General features: G+C 44.9%; 1 protein-coding gene across 1 annotated transcript in view; it reads left to right on the forward strand.

Annotated features, from left to right (window-relative positions):
* Nucleotides 1-26,088, forward strand: part of tenm1 (teneurin transmembrane protein 1) — a gene marked incomplete at both ends in the record, with an annotated part of 170,038 nt that overhangs the window by 6,316 nt on the left and 137,634 nt on the right. Inside the window, one exon of the mRNA XM_080007834.1 lies at nucleotides 863-1,219. Within this exon, the coding sequence (XP_079863960.1) occupies nucleotides 863-1,219 (357 nt within the window). The remainder of the gene's footprint in view (nucleotides 1-862; nucleotides 1,220-26,088) is intronic.

Genomic DNA, 26,088 nt, shown 5'->3' on the forward strand with positions numbered 1-26,088 from the left:
TAAGTGAGCAGGTGAGCAGGCCACTCTTTCTCCCCTCAATGCACATTTTTTTCACTGCACCCTGTACTGAATTGTACTGTACAGTACCCATCCATGCTTTTATCTACAGGCTTATTTTGTATGGCTTACAATATACAGAGCACATTTCTATTTTTTATCAGATCACTTCCATAATTTCCATTCATCAAAAAACATTCCAAACAGCGAGCATAGGTGGCTAGACTAAAAAGAAAGAAAAAAATCAACTCCATTTCCCACCAAAAAAAAGAGCCGCTTTATTCGATCAAATTGAATTAAGAGACCTGCGTAGTATATCTGATGTTCTCAGATAACGGGTTGGTGCTTGGCATTGGAGGGTATTCGAATAGCTGAAAGCATATAAGGCTCAATTATTCCCCCAGTCTGAGTCAATATTAATAAGGTTTGATCTTTATCTGATCTCTTCGCCACACCAAAGAGAATATAGATGAGATCAGCGCTCTGTTTGAGCAGCGGTTCAATATGTCTCCAGCTCAATAACACACATGATGCAGTCCGGACAGAATGAGCCTTCGTTGCAAAGCATAATAACCAAGCTAAGAATTCAGGCCTGCATTTCAATTGTGACTTTGGACTGTAGAAATACATGTTGTCAAAGCAAGGCCTGCCTCTTACAGTAGTTTAGGAGGATATTTGATTGTTGGCTGATGAACGTCTAAAAACCGTCTCCGCCAGGACATCGTCCCTGCTGAAGAAAGCAAATGCCTTCTCGCATTGAGAAGTTTTGCACCACAACACCGTGGACGTTGTGCGTTCGCGTTCTTTTATGATTTTTTGTGCTTTTCCTGATTTGAAACGTCTCCCTCTGCCCTTACGAATGTAGACTTCTGTAAACCAGCGCAGATGAGGAGCCCAGACTACCACCTCCACCAGCAGCAGCAGCAGCAGCAGCATCATCAGCAGCAGCATCAACAGCAGCAGCAGCAGCATTGCCAGGAGGAAGAGGAGGAGGGTCTGTGCTCCGGCCCCGCCGCCGTGGACGCGGGCCGCGGCTATTCCCTGGGAGTGGGCTCTGACGTGGACACGGAGCCCGAGGTCGACCCCTCCCCTGCCCATGGCCTGCAGCACATGTGGATGCGCGGCCTCAAGTCCGAGCAGAGCTCCTGCCTGTCGAGCCGAGCCAACTCTGCCCTCTCGCTCACGGACACGGAGCACGACAGGAGGTCCGAGCCTGACAACGGTGAGTGTTTCTGCGTTCAAAGTTTGCACCGTGAAAAGTATTCAAGATGCTGGGGTGGGCTATCCTTAGGGCACAATTCAGGATGCTACTGCCCATTCATTTTTTCGTCTGTTCAAGAAATACAACACATTCTCTGGGCCTAATTGATTGCCTTGGGTACCTGCCCAGTTGGAACTTTTAAGCATTTTCAGGTAATGCTAATGGTTTACCCCTCCGCGAAGGAGATCTTCAGTTAATCTGCATCTGGAACTGCCTTTGGCTCACGCATGTTGAGCAGCCGTTGCTCGGAAAGGAATTGAAGGCATCTGAGTCGGAAGATAAGATTTTGGTTCAAGGCCGGAAGACCAGGAATTATGAGTGCGGAAAGCCTACCTGACATGCTTCCGCGAGCCCGAGGGCGGATGGCAACAGCTGCTGCAGGGAGACTGTAGCCTGGATGGAGGGAGCAGGGGAACATTGCTGGGATGGTATGGTGGGGGTGACTGGAGGAGAGAGGCTGGGGAAGTCTGGGAGCATGCCAGCTATCTGTCTTGCACGGCTGAGCTTGGCTTGGCTCCCTGCAGATGGAGAGTTAGTTAGAGGCGCACACAAACAAAGACTGAGCTCTCGAACCCACACCCAAGGGCACTGTCTGTTTATGTGCCTCAAAAAGGTGGAACATGCTCCCTGGTAGAAGAGAGGGGAGGGAGAGGGAGGGGGGCGGCGAGGGGTAATTTGAGAGACAGGGGAGAGCTCAAAAATGGTAATGAGAGAATAGAAATGGTAATGTAATGGTATAATTAGAATGAGAATAAAAGAAAGAGTGGTTCTAGGTTAAAACAGGTGAAGGAGAAGCAGGGAGCGGATACAAAGACGGAGGCAGAGCGAGGAGGAGGACGATAACGCTGGAGAGGCTGCTTGGGACGGGCTTGTTTATGTTGGGAGGCACCCAGGGTGGTGTTTTAATGAGAGCTGGGATTGGATACGCCTTTTTTTAATGCTCCGCATGTCTGCCCCAATGCGAAACCGACCGAGAGAGAGAGAGAGAGAGAGAGAGAGAGAGAGAGAGAGAGAGAGAGAGAGAGAGAGAGAGAGAGAGAGAGGGCATGACAGAGACAGACGTAGAGATAGGAAAAGAGAAATACAAGACAGACGGGGGGACAGAGAAAAAGCAAAAGGAGATGAACCCAAGTAGGAAGATTGCAATTACAGGGGAAAACCAGAGGAAGGTGGGGGTGCGGAAGGACAGAGAGCGAGAGAGAGAGAGAGAGAGAGAGAGAGAGAGAGAGAGAGAGAGAGAGAGCTCCAGTGGTCTCGGCATTAAACACTAATCGATTGGTATTGGCTTGGTGTGTATAAAAGTTATTACCATCTGAAATGGGGGGAATGCTTCCTTTAGCCAGGGTCAGAATTGAGGTAGGAAAAAGGGGGGACGGACGGGAGCGGGACGGGAGCAGGGGGAAAAATACGAGTGAATCGGCACAGATGAAGGAGCGGGCAGAGGAGTGGAATGGTAAAAGCATTCGGCTTTGCTGCTACAGTGCACAGGGAGAGATTCCTCATCGCCGCACCGCCTCTCCCTCCCCGGATTACACCGAGTCACATGGGGAGACGCTCGTCCTGTTGCTCTGCCATCCTTGAAACCATCCCGCGTCCCTCGCCCTCCTCCGCCGTTTGCTGTTTTTTTTTTTTTTTTTTTTTTTTTTTCCCCCACATGCTCCTCCCCGTCCCTTTCTCTCTTGTGCCGGTATTCGTTACTCCGCGCCCCTCCCTCCCCATTTATTCTCATACCCCGCTTGTCCATCTATCTCTGACACGTGGCCAGGTGTGTCCATGCATGGCATCCTCTAATAGGAAATGCATTATGGATGTCACAATTCTCTCCATCAGCGCTGCTAAGGTCTCACATGCCTTCTCCACCAATCATAAAAGTTTGATCCATTTCGGCAGTAAGGGGGCTGAAATCAAACGGCTAATGTCCCTGCCAAAATGAGAGTGTGTTTTAAGTCCCGGCGACCTTGCAGTCGTTTTGTCTTCCTCTTGCCCTCCCAAACCCATTAATGATGTCAGCTTCAAACTGGCAGGAATCCTTTTGTTCGTAGTCTGATTCAAGCCGACAAGTCAATTTAGTCCCCGTGTGTACGGGGTGTGTGTGTGTGTGTGTGTGTGTGTGCGTTTGTGAAAGTGAAAGTGAAAGTCTGAGACAAGGAAACGAAATGAATAGACAGGAAAATAAAATTTTCACTTTGTGTGTGTGTGCGTGTGCGTGCGCGCACGCGTGTGTGTGTGTGTGTGTGTGTGTGTGTGTGTGTTGTACTCCCCCGAGGAAGACGATAGACATTATGGAGCACCAGTCAGACCTGCTAACTCCGGCAAACATCAACACCCGGCATTGACGACACTATAACACTAAAACAGAGGAGATTGGCAGTAGGAAGACAAAATGCAGTTCAGCCGGAGTTTACGACTCTCTCTCTCTCTCTCTCTCTCTCTCTCTCTCGCTCACTCGCTCTCTCACTCTTTCTCTCACTTTCTCTGTTTCTCTCTCCCTTTCTCCCTCTCTCGCTCTCTCTCTCTCGCTCTGCCTCACATACACACAATCACACACGCACGCACGCAGGCACGCACGCACACACACACACACACACACACAAACACACACACATGCACACACACAGACTCAAAACACAAAGCTGGCCAAGCATGGCAAAATAGTTCATCAGCGCTTAAGTTCTTTAATACCAATGCCATTGACCAGTGCCAGTGGTGAGGGAGAGCTGAGCAACACACTATGAGATAAGGGGAGAGAGGGAGGGGGAGAAAATGTTGACTGTTCAAATACAGTAGATTGGGTATAGTCTTATATAATACACAACAGTATATCTTATAATTTAATATCTATATACTGTACATACTTAAACTTGCTGTGGAACAATCATACCTAAACGTATTATTACATTTAGCAGAGGCTTTTATCCAAAGTGACTTACAATTATTCAAACACCGACAGACGCAGCCATCAGGAGCAATTAGGGGTTAAGTGTCTTGCTCAAGGACACAACAGCATGCTAGCAGGAGGAGCCTGGGATCGAACCCGCAACCTTTAGATTACTAGACGACCAGCTCTACCACCTGAGCTCTACCTTTTGTCATTTGATTAACTTACATTACATGGCTTCAATACAAACAGCAAGCACGGAGCACAAAATATACAGGAAGATAAATATAACCATAGAACACGTAGTCGACAAAATGTCAGACACAATACAATTAAAATAAAATAAATATAATTGTCTTTTACATAGGGTCATTCAACATTTGCTTCAAAAACATAAAAAAACACACACATAGTATACAGTATATATTCAGGAAATAAAAAACATTTTCATGTGCATGCAATGACATTTTCACACTTCTATTGTTATTGTAATTATGTTAATGTGCTTCATGTATGTACCGCTCCTCAGAAAATTGCTTTAATTGTCTCAAAGTAATTGTACCCCAACGAAGACAACCAGAATGAAATATTTCTCATATTAACGGGTCCATGTGAGCGCTAAAAAATGCAAATCTCTAAGCAGTGGAAGTGCAGCCCGGAGCAGCACCTGGCACAGTGACTGGCTGAACACCATCCATTATTCTCATCCGGATAGGACGCGCCTTGCCTTATCACAGTGTGAAATGAATGCACACTGGCCTAAATGAATGGATGCTTAAGTGTTCTATTTCGCCTATGCACCGGCCGATAATGGTTCGAAGGAAATGTATTTTCAAATTGCCTCCCCCCATTTAAATGTGCCCAAGTTAGTGATCAAGCCTAATGAAACAGCAACCTATAAAAATAGAACAGTTTAGTTAGGATGAGGCTGCTCAGGACGACTGTGGGGCTTCGCTGTAACCTGGCTTTGGCGCCATTAAATCTTTATTTATCTTTATGATAAATGACTCGGCCGCTGCTATTGTCTGCGAGGCTTGAGGTTGTGCTCTTCCTGGCTCTGCTTGGGCATCGTCTGATTTAATATATAGGGTATTTTTTGTCTCGTAAAAATGACACTTTTAAATGATGAAATTGCTAATGTTCGGTCGTGCGATAAATCTGTGATTTAAGTTCAATTCAAGTAAAAAAATAGAATTAGTGGTATTTACAAATGAATTACCACTAGTGATAGTGATAGTGTCCTTATATCCTAAGATCTTAGAATCTTTTCTGTTGCGAAATTCCAAATCACTTTTCTGCACCTTAACAATACTGTCTTTTTTTTTTTTTTTTTTGGTGGCTGTCTATTCCAAATGTGATAATGAATTAAATATTTAAAGGCAAAAAAAAGTGACCTGGAGGCGTTTTCAACCACTGTCCTGATTAATTTCCATTTCTCTTTGTATGCCATTTCTACAATAAGTGAGGGATAAGCAAAATGAAGACAATGTTCTCTGCCCTAAATACAGTCTATAACAGATATTATGCCTGTCAAGTCTTCTGAATATTTTCACACTAAATGAAGTCCTATTGCACTCAGATAACTACTAATAGCCCTTAATAAATGCTATTAGGTTTTATAATGTTAAATACAACCTTGCACCAAAGCGACAACCGCTTTTGTTGCTGTGTACATTGCCAATGCCGCAAATTCTTGTTTGGACAAAAATGTATTATGCAGGCTCCATTGGCATGTTTCAGAAAAAGCATATATATATATTTTTTCTCCTCCCTTTATAACGATCTGTAAAAGTTTGGCGGTGTAGTTTGGCCTAGCGGTGTTCAAAGGAACAAAATGTTCCAGAGGGTTAGCAAGGGCATGGCAAGAGAGGGAGGGAGAGCGGCGTGAGGGAGTGACCTTGCGCTTTAATGAGCAGGCATTCTGCAGAAAGAAAGACGGAGACGAGACTTGAGACGGACAGACAAGAAAGAGTGACTTACTGGCGAGTGGAAACCGCACACCGACGGGCCATCATTAGAATTTCCCGGTGAGGTGAATTTTCCCAGGTTTCCGGCTTTTAATTGCCCATTCCTCCCAACTAACAAAAGGCCGTTTGGATTGAAACCCAAATAAATTTGAGGACGAGATTTATACAAACTTACATTTGAAATGTCCGACTTCCACGGTTTCCCCACCTTGTGACGCAAACCCCGGAACATATTAAGCAATGCCGACCCTTAATTAGATCGTAGGGCAGTTACCATCGTTGCCCGGAAGCGCTTCTCTCCACGAGGGTCAGCGGGGAACGTTCAAGTAATCCGAGTGAAATGGGTTTCTTGTGTTTTGCGCTTCTTTCTGATGTCAGAAGACACAAATCTCCTTTTGGCAGTTGCACAGCCGTGATAACCTCTGAGGAATAGCCCCACATAACCCTTGCAGGCTCTCATCCACAAACACACACACACACACACACACACACACACACACACACACACACACACATACACATACACATACACATACACATACACATACATACACACACACACACACACACGCACACTTAAACTCTTAAAAGTGTGGATAGAGATGTTCGCTGCTCCCTGACCTCCTCCCTCAGATGTGTATGTGGTTTTACAGTATGTGTGTGTGTGTGTGTGTGTGTGTGCGTGCGTGCTTGTTTTTTCCCGTGCTTGTGTATATGCGTGCAGGCGTAAGTGGTCACCAGGCAAATGTCGGTGTGCTGCAGCTCCCCACCCGCTCTGCTGGGGCCCAGGGGGCTTGCAGGAATGGATTTGTCTATTAGCTCGTAAAGAACATTGCTCAGTGCCATATCGATCATCCGAGCTGTAACGTTTAGGGTCTTTAAGTTGTAGTGTTGATCTAGTGGTACACAGACTCCCCTGGCCATTTTGCCCGAGTGAGAGATGATCAACTTAACCTGGACACCGCGCCTGGCCAAAAGGAAATGCTATAAACACGTCCGGCGGAGCTGGAAACAGTTTTTATTGAACTGGCCCCTTCAGCTATCCGGGAGAGGCTGCCGAGCTGCTGTGAATCCGGGGCGGCCCCGGTTTGGTCTCCACGACTGCACGTGCACGTGTGTACCTTCCAAATGCCAGCTCCTGTGACTGTTATGAGGGTTAGTGGGATAGCAAGGGATTTGTGTGTGTGTGTGTGTGTGTGTTTGTGTGCCTCCCTCTATACGTAAGTTGCTGTGCTACTTTGACAACGTCGAGCCTTTTGCACCAATCCCACCTCGGCGCCATGGCAACCGCCATCCAATCGGAACGCCGGCTGAAGCCTTCCACCTCAAGCTGTTTTTTTTCGGCGGCCTGAATAACAAACTGTAATCAAAAATATACAGTGTCCGGCCACTACATTGGTTTTTAAAAACGGCAAGCCACATCCAGCAGAATTACACGATCACGCACGCACACAGCAGAGAAGGTGGGAGGAGAGCTGTTTTTAATAAACAGTAGGAGAAGGGGCTTAAAACTGTTTTTAGCTCCCGGCACTGTCGGAGTATTAAAATGAGAAGGAGAGCGCGATGAGTGGCACATGAATAAGCTCACAGTAGAAAGGAACAATAGCCCTGAGAGTGTACAGAGAGATTACTGCAAATCAGAGTGTTCTGCACTGGGCGAGAGTGGGGGCGGACGACACCGAGGTGTGAGAGGATGGGCAGTTGTGGTCCCACACACACACACACACACACACACACTCACACACAAACATACTGTACACTCACACACACACACACACACACACACACACACACGTGCACACACACATGTGTGTGTTTGTGTATGTGTGTGTGTGTGCGTGTGGCGTTTGAAGGGTCAAGAGGGTATTTATTTTGTCAGGCATTTGTGTGTGTGTGAGAGAGAGTGAGAGTGCACATTGTTACATGAAACGCTGCTGGATTGACAGGGGGATGCGTAGCAGGGCGAGGAAGGGGAAATTAAAATGTGATTTATTTTTCTCTCTCTCTCTCTCCCTCTCTCTCTCTCTCTCTCTCTCTCTCTCTCTCTCTCTATGCAGAATATTCACAGGACGGACTGCGTCTCCTGTGAACCGACGGTTTGAAATAATTTTGTGCAGTAATAGAAAAAACAAAATAAGCCAGAAAATAGATCTGGTGTGCTGTATGTCAGTGAATGGACTTCCACCGGGGAACTGCTGCTAAGCAGGCTTGACAGACTGAGAAGCCCACAGGTTGCCATTATTATGCTGATAATCTGAATTGCCATCTGAGGTTCCACAGGGGGATTGAAGGCATTTGCCAGGGCTTGTGCTGCCAATTGCAGTCGTGGTGTAGTGGTGTCATCCATTAGAAGAAACTGCCATTTCTGTTTAACCACTGTGAGTAAGGGCTGCTGGGGCATCCTTTTTCCCCCCGGCTCTCCGTTTAGTAATATGGAATACCACAACCCAAAGTTGCTCGGGCGCCAGCATTAAAAGCTGCCACGGCGGCTTTGGTGCCAGTTGTAAAGGGTGTTGTTTTGTGGCACGCTGCCCCAAGCCTGTCAGACCTCCGGGGTGTGTGCACCACCTGTCATTATCAGCTCTCAGCCTCGGCAGCTCCTGACAGCTAATGGTCCGCTGGGTCTCGCCCAACAATCTGCTGACCAGTACGAGAGCTGCTGGTTGGATGGTTGAACACTCACACACACGTACCCATGCCCTCCCGCACACACACACACACACACACACACACACACACACACACACACACACACACACACACACACACACACACACACACAAGCTCCTGACTGTGTATCCACCTCGCCAGCAGACTAGAGGGTGTGTGGACCTTCGAGTCCACGTGAGGGACAGAGCTCACGATTGGAAAATAAAACACCGGCGGTGTGTGTACACGAGGCTGCTTCACTCGTTTACCGAGCCCTGGGATGGACTTGTTCTCACCAGAGAATTGCCTGAATGATTTATAGGACCGGATGGCAACCTTTGTCACAGACAGCTTTTAATTGAAAACGCCACAATAGGACTTTGGGAAGCCATTAATTGTTACGGTTAATTAACGTAAACATTAAATGAAGAGAGTTTTAATTGGTTTCTCTTGATGAGAGTAGGGATCTGGGGTGACTGGAATATGCATATGTAAATAACTGGATGCTCCTCAAGGCCTCTCTCTGCTTTCCTTTTTATTTTTTCTCATGATACATCCCTCTTTGTCTTTCTCCTTCTTTCTGACTTTGCAGTTTTGGCTCTGTCCTCTGTACATTTGATCACCAGCGGACACATACACAGATTTAGAATTTAAAAACACACACACGCACACAGCCCCGCATGCATGCACACCGCACCCAACCCCGCTGTCAGTAATACAAATACGGCGCTGTTGCAGAGTGACATTGACTTGATGTATGTACACGTTAAATGCTAAAGTGGCTCTCCACGAAGAGATGCATTTGTTAAGATAAGCTGTGACAGACTGACAGATGACATCACCTCCATATTTACAATACACAGAATTATATTTTGGCCTCCAAGATCCTGGCGTCCCGGAATATGGGACTGACAGAATGAGATAGAATGTGTATCTGTGTGTGTGTGTGTTTGTGGGGGGGGGTGTGTGTGTGTGCTTGCGTATGCTTGATGACATATTTGACTGACTGCGTCCTCCCCTTCTGTAATAAGAAATTGTTAATACGCCGCTGTTGTGATCTGGCACGAATTTCCATGTGTACACATGGGAAATGTCACACATATATCAAACGGCCGAGTGCGTGTGATGTTTTTAGTGTGTCCTCTGGCATCCTGCGTCAGAGGAGAGGGTGTTAATAACACACCAAGTCGCCCTAATGCTCCATGGGTAATCACGCTGCTCAATGGATAGCCTTCTAAAAAGCCCAGGATTGCTCCTAAAAGCATTTGTGGTTTATGGGTGACTTCGGGAGGAGAAGGTGGGAGTAAGGAGGGAGGGAGGGGGCTAGGGACTGAATTTCCTCCAAGGTGGCGACATGTGGCCAAGGAGACAGGTGTGTATGAAGGGGAGCGAGAGGAGAGCGGACGGCTGCTCGTTCGTCCGGACACAGCACTGCAGAGGAAGAGCTACTCGTGGACGGGATGGTGTGTGTGTGTGTGTGTGTGTGTGTGTGTGTGTGTGTGTGTGTGTGTGTGTGTGTGTGTGTATGGGGGTGGGGGTGGGGGGTTGATGCGAGCATTTCACAATAACTGAATGTGCTCGCGCTGGCCAAACAGATGCTCAGCGCCATCTCCGGATGGTGTTTCTGCGTGTGTGTGTGTGTGTGTGTGTGTGTGTGTGTGTGTGTGTGTGTGTGTGTGTGTGTGTGTGTGTGTGTGTGTGTGTGTGTGTGTGTGTGTGTGTGTGTGTGTGTGTGTGTGTGTGTGTGTGTGTTTGTCTGCAACTGTCTGTGTGTCTTGGTGGGTACGTGTGTGTGCCAGCTCACTATATGAGCTTACATTTCTGTGTGTGTGTGTGTGTGTGTGTGTGTGTGTGTGTGTGTGTGTGTGTGTGTGTGTGTGCGTGTGTGTGTCAGTGTGGGTTGTGTGTATGCATGTGTCTATTTAGTTGCAAACAGATTTTTTCCAATATGTCCGTGCTAGCAGAATAAGATCAACAGCTGCCGGGGCAGTTAGTCTGGTCAGGGTGGATAATATTCAGTTCACATTCTGGCCAATATCAACCTGGGAAAGAAGATGCTCTCTCAAAACAAACATACACTCACATGCACACGCATGCGCACACACACACACACACACACACACACACACACACACACACACACACACACACACACACACACACACACACAGACAGAGGAGCAAAATATCTACAGTAGAGAGACCAGAATTTACATTAACATTTCCATAAGTGCAAACCACAGAATAAGTCAACATGAATCTTCATTCCAAGTGGCCTAGTAATAAAAAACTGCAAGCAGCAATCATGAAATGGTTAAAATTCAAAAGCTGGAAAACTAATGAGGAAAATGGAATGCAGGTAAGTGAGGGGGTGGTGGATGTCTTTTTAAAGACAGCTCTGCTCTGCGTGCTGGGCAAATTTTTGTCATAGGAGTATAATCTTGTGGTCTACCGTCTTTTAGATCAGATTTCCTCTGGGTATATAGTATTTAATAGCAGCGAAGAAAGAAGTTGCTATTAGTTTAATGGGTTGGGTAAAGGACTGAACTATATTGCAAAATAATGGCATTGTAATATACATATGTTGGGATATACATTGTCATATTAGGCAGGTGTGGAATGTGGTGTGGAAACAGTATCAAGTGCTTCATCTTTTGACTGCAAATCTCCTCCATCAGGGGTTGAAAACAGGGTTGTGGCCATATGTGAAATAAAAAAATCGAGCTTCAAGAGGAAGTATGAGGAGGAAGTTCCAAAAAACTGTCCCATTCTTATAGTCCCAAGTCCAATATGAACAGACTAATTGAATTTAGTAACTATATACAGTAATAATCTAAATCTACTAAGTGGGGAAAAAAAAAAAAAAATTATATATATATATATATATATATATATATATAGTATATAGTAGTAAGTGAATCTGGTTCACATGGGTGAGCCGGTCAAGGGTTCCCTTGGATGTACCCACAGCTACACCACTTTATTTCATTTAATATGAAGCAACTACAAAAAGTCTAAAGAATTATTACACAATAACGTGAGAATGGTTATCTGGGCCAAAAACAATGATTAGATGCTTGCAAAAAAACTGTACTGCTGTGGACAAGAACACAACAATAGATCTAGTGTCATTATCGGGAATGGCGTTGTATTTTCAGATCTACAAAAAAAATGCAAACACTTTATCCAAAACACGTGATTTATTGATCCTTTTATAAGATGAACTGTTTGTGCGTCTGATCTCGATTGCCGGTGCTCAGACTAAACACATCTCCTGCTCCATGTCCCGGGCTGTGATCGGACCGGACTTTGACATCACTCTCCCTTGGCCTGGGTCCATTCTTGTTGAGTCGGGTCCATCTGATGCCCCAGTGATAGGGAGATATGTGAAGCTGTGATTGAGGATCCATGGCCCAAGTCCTGGACCTGCTCCAACCCGGAGCCCTGGACCCTGGTGGCGAGCGAGGGACAGCGATGCGAGCGCTCCTTGTGCCGCTGTATGCTGGAGACTCTCTGGCTGGAGCACAGATTCCAAGCCTTGGAGCCCACAATCGATGTTAGGGATATCCAGGAGCTGCCCCCTTTGGGTGGAGGATCGCAGTCTCTCGTGGCATCAACGGCACCGAGACGCTCTCCACCGCCGCCAGCCTCCTCTCCACTGACACCAGCCTCCTCCTCTCCTGGGTCCATGCCTGGGCGGTCTATCCAGCCTACTAAAGGCACGCTCAACTCCACCGCCAAAAGCCTTCTTATCTGGGACCTATAATGGCCAAGCACCATGCAGGACTTCCACCTCGCTCCTCTGTGGATGCACACCCTAGGACATCCTCAGAGGCGCCTTCAGAAAAAAATCGTTCTGGCTGTTCCCTCATGCAGGTCGTTGGGTCATCCATGGTCCGTCGTGTCCAGGTCAACAGGTTCCGCACTTCCTGCCATCCAGGTGCACGCATCAAGGACATTTACGCGTTGCGGACAAATCGACATCCCGCAGCTGCTTAATCATCACCCGTCTGTCCCCACTGTTGTGGTGCGTGTGGGCACCAATGACCTTAAAACTCAGCAATCAGAAAAACTAAAAGAAGGCCTCATAAACAGTGTTTTGAACACAAACAAACAATGCATTGTATCAGGCCCACTGTCCTCCCCCTTTCCGTGACGTAAAGTTTAGGTGATTGCGGCAGATGCATATCTGGCTGAAGGGCTACTGCTGCAACAGAGGCATCCCCTACGTGGACAAATTCACCACCTTCTACAATAGAACGGATCTTTTTAAGGACGATCACCACCACCTAAAGCATGAAGGATCCCGTCTACTTTACATAAACATTGGACTCACGCTGCTCTCCAGCAATGCATTCACCACCTGACAGTCAGTGAGTTCCACACATGTATACAGTATACAGTCACCTCCTCCATCCCCTACTCTTGTAGCCCACTCAGCTGTACTAAGCAGAACTGGTATGCCTTCCACTATAAACTATACAAGGTCGGACGTAGGTCCATTGCTAGACCTTATATACAACGTTCAAAGCGTACTGGAGTTACTTCACATGTAATTAGGATTCCCCTACAGTTCCATACCACTGCCCCCATATTGCATACGTCTGAGTCTAACCCAGCCTCTTTATTTAATCCACATACTTTTAAAAATAGAAAAGGTCTGGGTCTAATACATCCGAATATTAGAAGTCTGCTTCAATTTCTAAAATTGGATCATCGCAAGATTCTGGTTTCTCAAACGAACCCTGATATATTGGTGCTGACTGAAACGTGGCTAAAGAAAAATATCAGTGATTCGGGAGTTTCTTTAAATGAACATAATTTGTTCAGAATAGGCAAAAATGCATGAGGAGGGGTGGCCATTTTTATTCAATCATGTCTTTCTGCTACAGTTCTTAATAAGGTCACTGTGCAGAAAAGATTTGAATTTCTTGCTCTGAAGTTCAATTTAGGGCCGTATCATTCAGTTGTCGTGATTGGGATTTATATACCTCCCTCTGCTGAATCTGTGGCCATTGATAAATTGGCAGATCTTATCTCTCAATATAGTGATTCAGAGACAATATTCTTGGGTGATTTTAATCTCAATTGGTTGGCTAACGTCTCCGACTATTGGAGAGAGGTGTGTGGTAATCTCAACCTTACTAAACTGATTACTGCGTCTGCCAGGCCTAATCTAAAAAAATATTTATAATTCCACTTGACTTGATCTGATCTTAACCAATAACAATTATAAAAATTGCTTCTGGTGTCTTTGACCCTGGCATATGTCACCATTGGCCCCATAGCCTGCATTAGGGATACACATTTAAAGAATGTTCAACTGTGAGTTGTTGCCAGGAGAAATTTAATTGAGCAGGCCTTCGTACATGAACTTTTTCATAGTGACATTTCAAATTCATTAGAACTCCTGGACGTTGATCTAGCAATGGATCATTTTATAAATACATTCAACTCAGTGGTTAACAAACATGCCCCGTTTAAAAAACAAATAAATAAAGATAGGTCTAGTCCTTGGTTCACCACTGAACTATCATCATTATTCCAATTAAAGAATAAGGCTTGGGTCCTGGCTTGCATTTAGGGATTTAAGAAATAAATTGACATCATCAGTGAGGAAAGCTACATCTGATTATTATTTGAATACCATCTTTAGTTGTTATTCAAATCCTGCCAAATTCTGGAAGGTAGTGAATTAAACAAAGAATAAAAATGCTGAATACAAATTTCCCTGCCCACACATGTCAATTCTGGTCTATGTGTAATATCTGATCGCAAGGAAACATGCACAGCTTTTGACAAACATTTTGCTCCGGCTGGTCACCTATTTAAAAACAGGGGCACGGGATCTGGTAAATCTGTGAGTAATCTAGAAATGGATGTCTCTGTACATACTGTAAGTCCTGTCCATCAGTTTGCCCTCCATTGTCTCACTCCTAATGTAGTTACTGGAGCACTTATTGCCATTGACCTCAAGAAAGCAACTGGAGAAGACTGTCTGGACCCTTTCTTTCTCCATCCGTCTGCCTTGGTGATTTCAGAATACATAACACATATCTTAAATGTATCCATTTCATCAGGTATAATTCTCCAAGTGTGGGAAGTTGCTCACATTACTCAATTGCATAAGGGGAGATATAATAGTGATGATCTTAATATTAATTGTCCCATCTCTAAATTGTCCTGTCAAAGGCCTTTGATGCAGTCGATCATTCCCTGCTCTTACACAGACTGCTCAGTATCGGCTGTGACCTGAATGCTTATAGATAGCTCCAAAACGACCTCTCTGATAGACAGCGGTGCCTGGAAACGACTAATCTTCAATCTGCGTCTTTATCAATAACAAATGGTGTCCCTCATGGTTTGATCTTAGGACTGGTCCTTTTCACAATGTATATCAATAATATTGTCCAGTTTTTGAATACCTGTAGTATCTATCTGTATGCCGATGACACCATTTTATATTGCTGGGCTGATTCCATACAATTGGCTATTGACAATCTGCAACTATCCTTTAATGTTCTTCAAGAGGCACTTATCTATCTCAAACGTGTGTTTAAAAAAATAAATGCTATTCACAAGAGGCAAGAAAATCAATTACAGCAAACTTCATATTAGCACTATATTTGGCACAGCTACTGAAAGAGTCTCACACTAGAAATATTTTGGCATCTAAATTGATGATAAACTCTCTTTTAATGTTCATATTAATAAATTGGTTGTAAAGATGCAGCTGAGACTTGGCTGTCTTAATGGAAATAGAACCTGCTTTCCCATGTTTGGTAGAAAAAAATAATTGCTTTCATTGCTTGCATTACTTTCTGGTCATGTAATATATAGACATACTGCTGTTACCACGCTTCAGCACTTAGAGGCTATAAATCACTCTGCTCTTAGATTTATTACTGGAGATACCTACAGTACCCATCATTGTACTCTATAAAAAAGTTGGCTGGCCCTCTCTCTTTGCAAGACGACATCAACACCAGTATATGTTATTCATATGTACAGTTTATCTATTTAAACAGCAACCTTAAAAAATACCTATTTACATTACTTCACTGTAACACCTCAATGTAGGAGCTTATCAAAGCCGCTCTCTATGTTGTTCAACTCCAAACTCTAAAAGGCTGCTTTTAAATGTTATGCTCTAGACTCTTGGAATAACCTACAATGCACTTTAAGTATTGATTCCTTGATACCATTGGGACATTTCAAAAATAGGCTTACAAATCCCATCATTTTAGAATGCAATTGTTTTAACTAGGAATTATTTTAACCACTGTTGATGTTTGCGTTTTTATTGTCTTCTTCACTTAGTCTTTCTTATTTTGTTATTTGTGGTTTTTTTTTCTGCCTAATGTAATCTCGGCATCATTGAAAATGAGGGTTCACCCCTCAATGTATCCCAGAGAACTAAATGAAGGTGAAAAGAAATGAAATCATCGATTCCACTGAGCTTAGCCGGCTCCCCCTCCGGCCCCTACACAACACTTATACTAATTACCTTGTCTTTTGGTCGTTGCGAATCAGGGATTGACTGGAGTCGTGAGTAAGATGAAAATATTACGATCATTTTAGAGACATGGCTGAGTCTCGTAGGTGAGGTTAAACGTAACCACCTAGTCCAAGGATTCTGTACAGTACTTATAGAGCACAGACCCCAGGCAGGAGAGCAGGGCTGGACCACGGGGTGAAGATCGGTGGAAGTGGCTCTTTGGAGCTTTTTCTTTTTTTTTAGGTCACCGTCGGAGATCCGAATTGGATGAGGCAGCTACCGGGAGACATTGGATGAAACAGAGGGAGGATGATGTGGGAGTAATATATCATTTATCTCCACTCCCCTCAGTTGAAACCCTTTTTTTCCCGTCAAATCCTCAGCCATTTTCCTTCCAAGTCCAGGCAAATGTGATGAAGGTGATTGAAGGAATATCGAGTTTCTTTTTTTCCCGCATGACAAAACAGTCGGGGTAATTCACAGCAGAGGTCAGAAGCAAGAATCCCACCACACACACACACACACACACACACACACACAAACACACACACACACACACACACACACACACACACACACACACACACACACACACACACACACACACACACACACACACACAGTACACACAGCACAGGTTGAAGGTAGGCTTTACCAGATTATTGAGATGCCAATTTTAAGCAGCAGCACCTGTGCAACCCAACCAAATTTATCAGAGCCCAAAATGTCGTTCTGTCTTGTCTAGAATGGTTTGGGACTCAAATACATTAGTGACAGTAAATTAGTCACGGTAAATATTTTCAAGTGGGCTATCCAAGCCAAGCACATTTAGGCCCGTACTACCTAAGAAGTAAATACATTCTTCTTCTTTCGAATGCTCCCATTATGTCGAGCAATTTTCCAATTAGATTGTGCCAATACAGATACTTATTGTGAATTACACAGAGAAGTACAGAAAGAGAAAACGGGAAATTGCATTTTCGCCACATGAGCTACAAATGGGAATGGATCATAAACAATTTTGTAGGGATGCATGTAATCAAGCCACCGCAAAAGGAGCGCTGTATGGAAAACGTGTTGTCCAGAAAATCAATGCAACTTGGGGAGAATATGTATTTGCTTTATTAAATCCAAAAGAAAGTAATGTGTCCGTTAGTAAAGTGACAATAAGCACACAGAAAAACAAAAAAAAAACTTCCAAGTTGTGCATTGTGCTGAAGGTCTGGATAGTGGTGAGCATGCGTGTGTGTCGAATTATTTACATTTAAAAGACCTATCGTCTTCCATGTTCTTACCTTAACATACAGTACATGCAGTATGCAATGACAGGGTTAATGGACACAGCTCGTTTTAATAATGCGGTAGAGGTGAAAAGTTAGAATGTTGACCTACTTGATTTTTTCTATTGCCCCTCAAATTTAAATACAGTATATATTATGATGTCCTATATATATATATATATGTATACATATGAAGCCAGGTGTGCTAAAGACCCCTGCCACGCATACCTTAGTCACAATCAAATGTGGTTTATTTGAGTTCTACTCTCAAATTCTAGAAAGTGTAGACACAGGAAAAATGTTGTGATGCATCCACACTACAGAACACCTAAATATGTCGTAGTAGCTTACACTCCATAAATGTATGATGTTTTCAGAGCGATGCATGATTGTTGCAAATGTGTAGCCAGAGGCCGAGAGAGAGGGTAAAAAACTGAAAAAAAAGACGAGAGAGAGAGAGAGAGAGAGAGAGAGAGAGATGGAGCTGCTGTGGCTTCCCTAGATGAATCTACTGATGTCCGCCGAGCATCTTTAAGACGCAGCTTTGCGTGGGAGGGTTCATCCCTACCCATGGTAATGATCACACGGATGTATTCTGACATGGGCCACAATGGTCAATTAAATAATAAGTTCTTAAGTTATTACTCATGAAGACATGATGGTCCAGGGATCAGACACACCAGTTGAGTTCAACTTCCTCTCTTAACTTAACCACTTCAGCTGCTGTCCAAGATAATTATGGTTATGGCGTACAAGCTCAGGGTAGCATAACACTCCAAAATATGTTTGACGCTTCGTTTTCGGATTTAAAAGCCCTCATTCTATCACTCACGCTATAACCCATAATCCACCGCTCACCACGTACCGCAGTGCAGTAAACTACTTGTCTTTTCCAAATCATTGTTTAAGGCACTTCATTGGTGTGCAGCCATGAGAGAATACAGCTCATTAGTAAATACCAAATAGCTGTGCATTCATGAGACATATAAGGAAGTAGGATTTTTTTCATGATCACATGATTGATGTTCAGCCTGTACCCACCACTGCCCCCAACCCACACTCTGCCTCCTTACTCTCTAAGTCCTTCCTCAACATCTCTCAGCATCATATCATTTATAGATCTCAGCCACTCGCGGAAAATGTAAATTAACAGACGGCATGCTGCTTGCAGCACCTTGCGACTGAGACATATTCATCAAAAGGACCTAGATTTTTCCATCTCCCGCGTAAACACACACACACACACACACACACACACACACACACACACACACACACACACACACACACACACACATACACTCTGTTTCCGCGTTGGAATCGCACCTTACATATCATGCATGCATCGTGGAACATTCTTCACACCTACGCAGCGAATCTTGTGAGAACAACACAATATACTTCCTTACGTTCAACCCAATATCCTTGGCTATTCTGCAAAACATCCCATGGAAAGTGACTATCGATGACATGCTGCAGATGCGATGTTCGGAATCAACATGAACACGCATATGGGCTGGGGGGGATCACCACCCTGTGCACGTCAAGCGAAGCCACCGATCCGCTCCCAGCCTCCCACCCCCACCTGGAAATGGATGCTATTCATGCTTGTTAGGCCTGTAAGCGCTGCCTGGAACCCTGTCATCTCACATTAAACTACTGTAACCTAACATTTCTGCTTTCATGGATTTAGTCTTCACCGAGCAGCAAATGATATATTCATGTATACATTTGAGATGGGAGACAAATAAGGTTGTCTGCTCATCCCGTATTAGCTTCCCTGCATGTCTGTGTGTGTGTGTCTGCGTGAGTGTGAATGCAGGTGTGTAGTTGTTGTGCAATGTATTTCCATTATAAGGTGTGTGCCACCCTGCGTTACTGTGAGTGTCACCTCCATAAAAGTGAAGGAAGGAAGGATATTTACTGTTTAGAGTCCACCAATTTCCTTTTCATGCATATTGAACACATATGCGCGCACACAGATACACACCGGCACACAATTGATAGATTTATTATATCGTGTCAGAAAAGTGCAGGCTTCACATTTCAGCAAAATGAACCCATTTGGTTGGGCAGACGTCGTTACCTCTTCTGAGCCCTCCAACGCAAGCCTTCCAGCCCGCATGCCAACCCACTCAGCCGAATCCGGAACGGCACCAAATACTTGTTTCCGTCACAAGCTTCGTGTCAGCTTTTTTAACATGAACAGGCGAAATGGAGGGAATGGGTCATTTTGACAGTAAGAATCCCTCCGCTTAGATCTTAAATGTTTTACCGCCTTAATGGGCCTCCAGAAATAGACACAGTGCTAATGTCCTCCGACTACAGGAAAAAAGAGAGAGGATGTCTGTGGATTTGTGTGCCCGGGGATCTGCGTGTGTGTGCGTCTATGTCGGTGTGTATTTGTGTGTGTGAGTTTGCTATTCAAATGGACTTAAGTAAAGGGCTCACACATGCAAATGTAAATCTGGGTCTTTTTTTTTCCCCCTCCTATCTTGACAACGTCCTATTCTCTATTTAGAGCGTCCCTTTGACCCTATGGGGCTCCTGTTCTAAGTACTGCACTATACTCTATACGGACTCATCCAGATTTGCCTTATAGAATCTCCCATCCTTGGAGATATCCAGAACAAATCTTCAACAAGGCCCTTGTCTGATGCCTACACTTAGCGAACCTCGTCCCCCAGCTTGAGTGTTAAGCATTACCTTTTGAAGAAGTGCTCGATATCCTAGGTTTCCTGGCATTCGGTTCTTCCAGACAGCATTGCTGCCTTAGAACAGTTAACCATCTCCCAGCATGGTTCCTCTGCTGCAGACAGACTCTGACTTAGAATATTGATCTCCCTGCTCCTCGCTGTATCCTTACCCTTCAGACAATCCATACTAAATGTATTAGCTGTGGAGAGAGCTACAATGTCCTCTGCCTCTAATCATATTTAGCCGCAGCGAGAGAGGTAGCTTTAAAGAAGCAGCCTATTTTCAGGGGCCGGAGCAAATGGTCCCTACTAGAAGATGGGGCTTTCTGTGTGAAACATCAAAAGGGGAGTGAGATGAGCTCGAGAGACCAGCGCAGTGGAGGAGCCTTTAGCTTCGCCAGCATCACAGCAAAAAATGTGCACATATATACAAGGGGGAAAAAAAGAAGCCTGCATCTACTCACACAAGAGAAAATATCAGAAATTATGAACTCCCTCTTTCTGTGTGCGTGTCTCTCTGTCAGGCCCTCCCTTACTCACACACGCACACACACACACACACACACACACACACACACACACACACACACATCTATTCCACACATTGTACCGCATCTCTGCAGACATCAAGCAGTAGAACAGTGTTGATTGTTGAGTGGGGCAATCAAAGGCTTTGATGCTAATCAGAGCTCTCTCCACCGCCAGTTGGGGCTGTGATGGGGGAGAATATACAATAGAGGTGAAGCTTTTAGAGCTGGCTGATGTTGCCTGGATGATGTGATTGCTGCCTACAACAGCCTCATTCACTGGGGAACGAAAATCAGCAGCCCGGAGCAGGGGAACCGCGCTGCCCGCTGCACCGTGGTTAGTTTGCATGGCCCCTTAATGCTGCGCATCGTGGAATGAGCTCTGGATTTGGGCGCACATCATGCATGAAGGTTTTCAGGGGCTGCTAATCTGCTAAATGTGTTAGGCACACTGACTCAGAACGGATCTAACCCCTAAGCACGACACAAAAACAATCAGGTAGGACGTCAATGTCCACAAGGTTGTACCCTGAGGGAACAGGCAGAGAATCAGGGTCCGGGCGGAAGGTACAGGAAGCAGGTCGCCGCGCGGGAGCGCTCGGTGTAATGCAAGAGACAATCTGGCAGGGAACAAAGGGAAGCGGTCTGGCATTTATACTGAGAGACTAACGAGGGAATGACCTGCAGACGAGTGAAACCAGGTGAACGGAAGGGAGAGACAGAAAAGCAAAAGGGAGTGGGCGGATCTGAAATGACATGGAGGTCAGCGACACGGCGTGAGGAAACAACTGCATGAAAATAAAACATGAAAACACATACAAAATACTGGGAGATCAGGGAGGATTCACGACGAAATGCTTTGTGGAACCGATCATTATATTGGTTCAGGTTGGTTAGCTCTACGCCTCCCTCTGTGAAGGGGACAGGAGGACTTGCTTTGATGGCAAGGTGGGTGGGGGGTCTCCTGCAGCCTGCTCTGATAAGACCTGAGGCGCTTGAGGCAGTGAACATGGTGCTGGGAATCGGCTTCTGTCAGTATGTATGTGTTTTTTTATTTTATTTTTACTTCTTTGGGTTCGTGCTTCTGTTTTTATCCACGACTGTTTGAGCCCTTGCCAAATCCTTTCTGGACATTCGGTATGTGCTTTTGGTTTTCCCGTGTGTTTTTCTGTTTGTGTGTGTGTGTGTGTGTGTGTGTGTGTGTGTGTGTGTGTGTGTGTGTGCTACAGAGAGAAAAATAGCAGGAGACAGAGATGTTTGACAATCCATCCCCGTTGTGTTTTTCTTGAGTGTGCGTGTCTGTTTCTGTTTCCGTGTGCATGTGTTCCATGTGTGTGTTTGCTCTGTACTCAGTGGTTGTCAGAATGTTCTTTGGCCCTCTGACAGACAGTTCCATTAAATCATGCACCAATAGTAACCCGCGGTGACAGGACGGTGTTGCCTCCCTGGGAATCCTCCATCAGGGCCTCTCATGCGCTTAACGAGGAAGTAAACATGCTAAATTGTCTGTTGGAGATGGAGCGCAGCGAGCTGGCTGTCTCAATGCAGGATCGTTGTTTGCGGTTGTCCCCAGAAGTTGGTTGCTTATTTAAAGCTCAAAACAAAATAAGCATTCATCCATAAATAGCACAAACAGACAACCCAGAGTGATCCGAGGTCCCGGGATAGACAACATGCAGCAGTGCTTTATGCCAAGAGTCAATAAATGTTAGATGTGACATGATGCTACAAAAAGACTGATTCAATCATGTGTTTTGTGCATATATTAGAGCTGAAGAACTATGCACAGGGTGTACTGCACAATGGAAGAACACTGTGACTGTGGGTGTTTTTTGCAATGCGGTCAGAGATGGTTTAAATTGCTTGATCTATCGTGGTAACCATCAAAGATGTTATAATGGTGTGGCGTCTTGAGTATAATCAAATGATGGTGAATAATTGAAATGATTAAAAATGTAAAGGCAAATTCACTAACACTGGACAAATAGTGACCGTTTGACGCCAAAGGTGATGCTCCTCCGCCATGACGGAAGAGAGGCATAGCAGAGGCGTCTTGCAAAGCCGGCCGCTTTTGTAGCTGAATGTTCCTCCACACATGTACAAACCAAAATTAACCGGTTACGGGATATAAGCAGAGTACTTCACAACACGGGGATTGAGCAGATATCAATCAATTTGCGAGCTACGTGCAAATCAAATATTACTGATTGATGATGAAAGGTACAAACATGATGGTAGGTACTACCATCATGTTTGTACCTTTCATCATTGCTTATTTTACCAAACAAATTGATTTTGCTGGCACTCACCAAAACCCAAAACCTAACTCTATAGTACTTCTGAGTCCTAGCACATTATTATTATTATGATACATTTTTGAAAAAAATATATAATGAAGCCAAATGTATTCCCAATTAGACGTATTCATTCATTCGGACTGAGTGGATGTCATTGACTATTATGATGGCTGAGCAGAGTTTGTGGCTGTTGTTGTGGGGTGATACAAGCAGTGAAGCAACATTATATGTTGGGCATTAGATGTTGGGCTTGCAGTAAATAGTCTGTTGTACATCACAGTTCTAACTTTAAATGCTTAAAAAAATGTACATCTATTATCAGGGCTCCTTTAATTGAATGTGTTGTTTGGCTCAGAGCCCCATTTGAGTGGTCATAGCTTCAGGGTGAAAAACATGGGGAGGACTCCGAAGGTGTTGAATTCAGAATGCAGGCTCTGCTTGTTCCTTTTATGGTTATTTTAAGCTTCAGGCCTGCAGGGTGCGTATTTCTGTGTGTGTGTGTGTGTGTGTGTGTGTGTGTGTGTGTGTGTGTGTGTGTGTGTGTGTGATGTGCCAGCCAGAGCTGTGTTTTAATTAGAGAGAGGAGTGTGTCCTTGGGCTGCAGCAGAGGGTCAGGATAACCTGGTAGCCTGGGAAAGCTGTGACTTGGACAGGTCTGGCAGTCCTGCTAAACACCCATTACACACTTACAGACGTCTGGATGCATGCACCCATACACACACATACACAGGGACACACACACACTCACAGACACACACACACGCAAACACTCGTTTTGGCGCCAACCCTGTTGGCCAATTGCACCATGGTAACGGAGCAGCCTGAGTCTCCATGTGTTCCTTGGCCCCTTCTCCTCAGAAAGTCAAATTACCACTGGCACGACTCTGGGGAGAGAGGGAAAGGCGAGTGAGAGGAGGGCAGATTGAGGAGTGAGGCAGGAGGTGGAGTGGAAGGAGCAGGGGGAGGGTGAGAGGGAGGTGAGGGAAATGGAAAGAAGAAAAGGTTGAGCAGAGGGTTGGGAAGGCTGGGAGGGAGCGTCTGACATTTATGTTTCACCGGGCCGGGGGAAAATGCCACTTCGGGCGGCAGCCTCTCTTTCATACTAGATTTCCATGTTCCCTCCACCAATCCACCATGGTCTCCTCCCAAACCTGTTTTTAGACTTCCACTTCCACGACCACCCCCACCCCCCATTGCTGAGCTCTATTCTGTTTTTTTCCTGCGTCATTCCTTCTCTTCCACCCGCTTCCTCACCCCGCTGAGATTTTCTTCCTTACCTCTGCCATATCCCCAGCCCCCTCAAAGCTATCACTCCATCCTGCCCCTGTGCATCCAGCTTTCATCTCACCATTTCTCTGCCCCCCCCCCACCCGTCATTTCCACATCACAGACCTCACCTACTCTGCGTCTCGTCGCTCTTTCGTCATCACTTTACTTTGATTCTCTCCCTCTCAATCCTCTTTAACCTCCCAACCTTCCTTTTTTCCTCCTCCAGCCTTTCTTTCTCCAGCTTATCCCCCCGCTCCCCTCCACCTGACACCGCTAAGGCGCCAGCCCCCCAGTCCACCTCCTACCCGGTGTGAAGTGCAGGTCCCAAATGATGGGACTCATAAAGCCTCCAAGATGAGCCGATAGCTAATGGCTGCTGAATAATGCATGGCAGCCAGGATTTAGAGAGCCTAGTCTATTAGCCTGACCAAATACGCTGGGCTTTTATTAAAGACCAACACTTACAATTACAAACTACATTAAGGCTGGGGTCCTGTCTTGACTCCCCCCTCTCCCTCCTTCCATCGCCATCTGCGGGGTCACGACTACAGCAGAATATTATCTTTCCCTTTTTAAAGATGTTATGGCCTCAGAGCAACTGACCCTTTTAGCAGGGGTCATTGATAGTCTTTTCTGGTTGTTGTGTCTTTTTTACATTATTTTGTCAGGGGTTATTGGCCCTTTTAGTCACGGTCAGAGACAGGAAAAGAGATGGGTGAGATGGAGGGCAGCGGTGGCACATCCTCACTTCTGCTGCTTGTCAACATGAAAAGCTTTTATGATGAAAATATTGATATATATATATATATATATATATATATATATATAAATGTGTGTATATATATATATATATATATATATATATATATATATATATATATATATATATATATATATATATATATATATATATACACATACATATATATATATATATATATATATATATATATATATATATATATATATATATATATATATATATATACATATATATATATATATATATATATATTTATGTATACATACAGTATATACACACACCGATCAGCCACAACATTAAAACCATTGACAGGTGAAGTGAATGACATTGATCATCTCGTTCCAGTGGCACCTGTCAAGGGGTGGGATATATTAGGCAGCAAGTGAACAGTCAGTTCTTGAAGTTGATGTGTTGGAAGCAGGAAAAATGGACAAGTGTAAGGATCTGAGCCACTTTGACAAGGGCCAAATTGCTAGACGACTGGGTCAGAGCATCTTCTAAATGGCAGGTCTTGTGTGGTGTTCCAGGTATGCAGTGGTTAGTACCGACAAAAAGTGGTCCAAGGAAGGACAATCGTTGAACCGGTGACAGGGTCATTGGCGCCCAAGGTTCATTGATGGGGAGTGAAGTCTAGCCCGTCTGGTCTGATCCCACAGGAGAGCTATTGCAGCACAAATTGTTGAAAAAGTTAGTGCTGACTATGATAGAAAGGTGTCAGAACACAGAGTGAATCACAGCTTGTCGCAATGCACTGTGCGCTCTGTGCGTAGCTGCAGACGGTCAGAGTGCCCATGCTGACCTCTGTCCACGGCCGAAAGAGCCTACAATGGGTACGTAAGCCTCAGTACTGGACCATGGAATAATGGAAGAAGGTGGCCTGGTCTGATGAATCATGTTTTCTTTTTCATCATGTGGATGGTGCATGTGCATCGTTTACCTGTGGAAGAGATGACACCAGGATGCACTATGGGGAGAAGGCAAGCCGGCGGAGGCAGTGTGATGCTCTG

The sequence above is a fragment of the Zeus faber genome, assembly GCF_960531495.2.
Source record: "Zeus faber genome assembly, chromosome: 10".
Classification (NCBI taxonomy): Eukaryota; Metazoa; Chordata; class Actinopteri; order Zeiformes; family Zeidae; genus Zeus; species Zeus faber.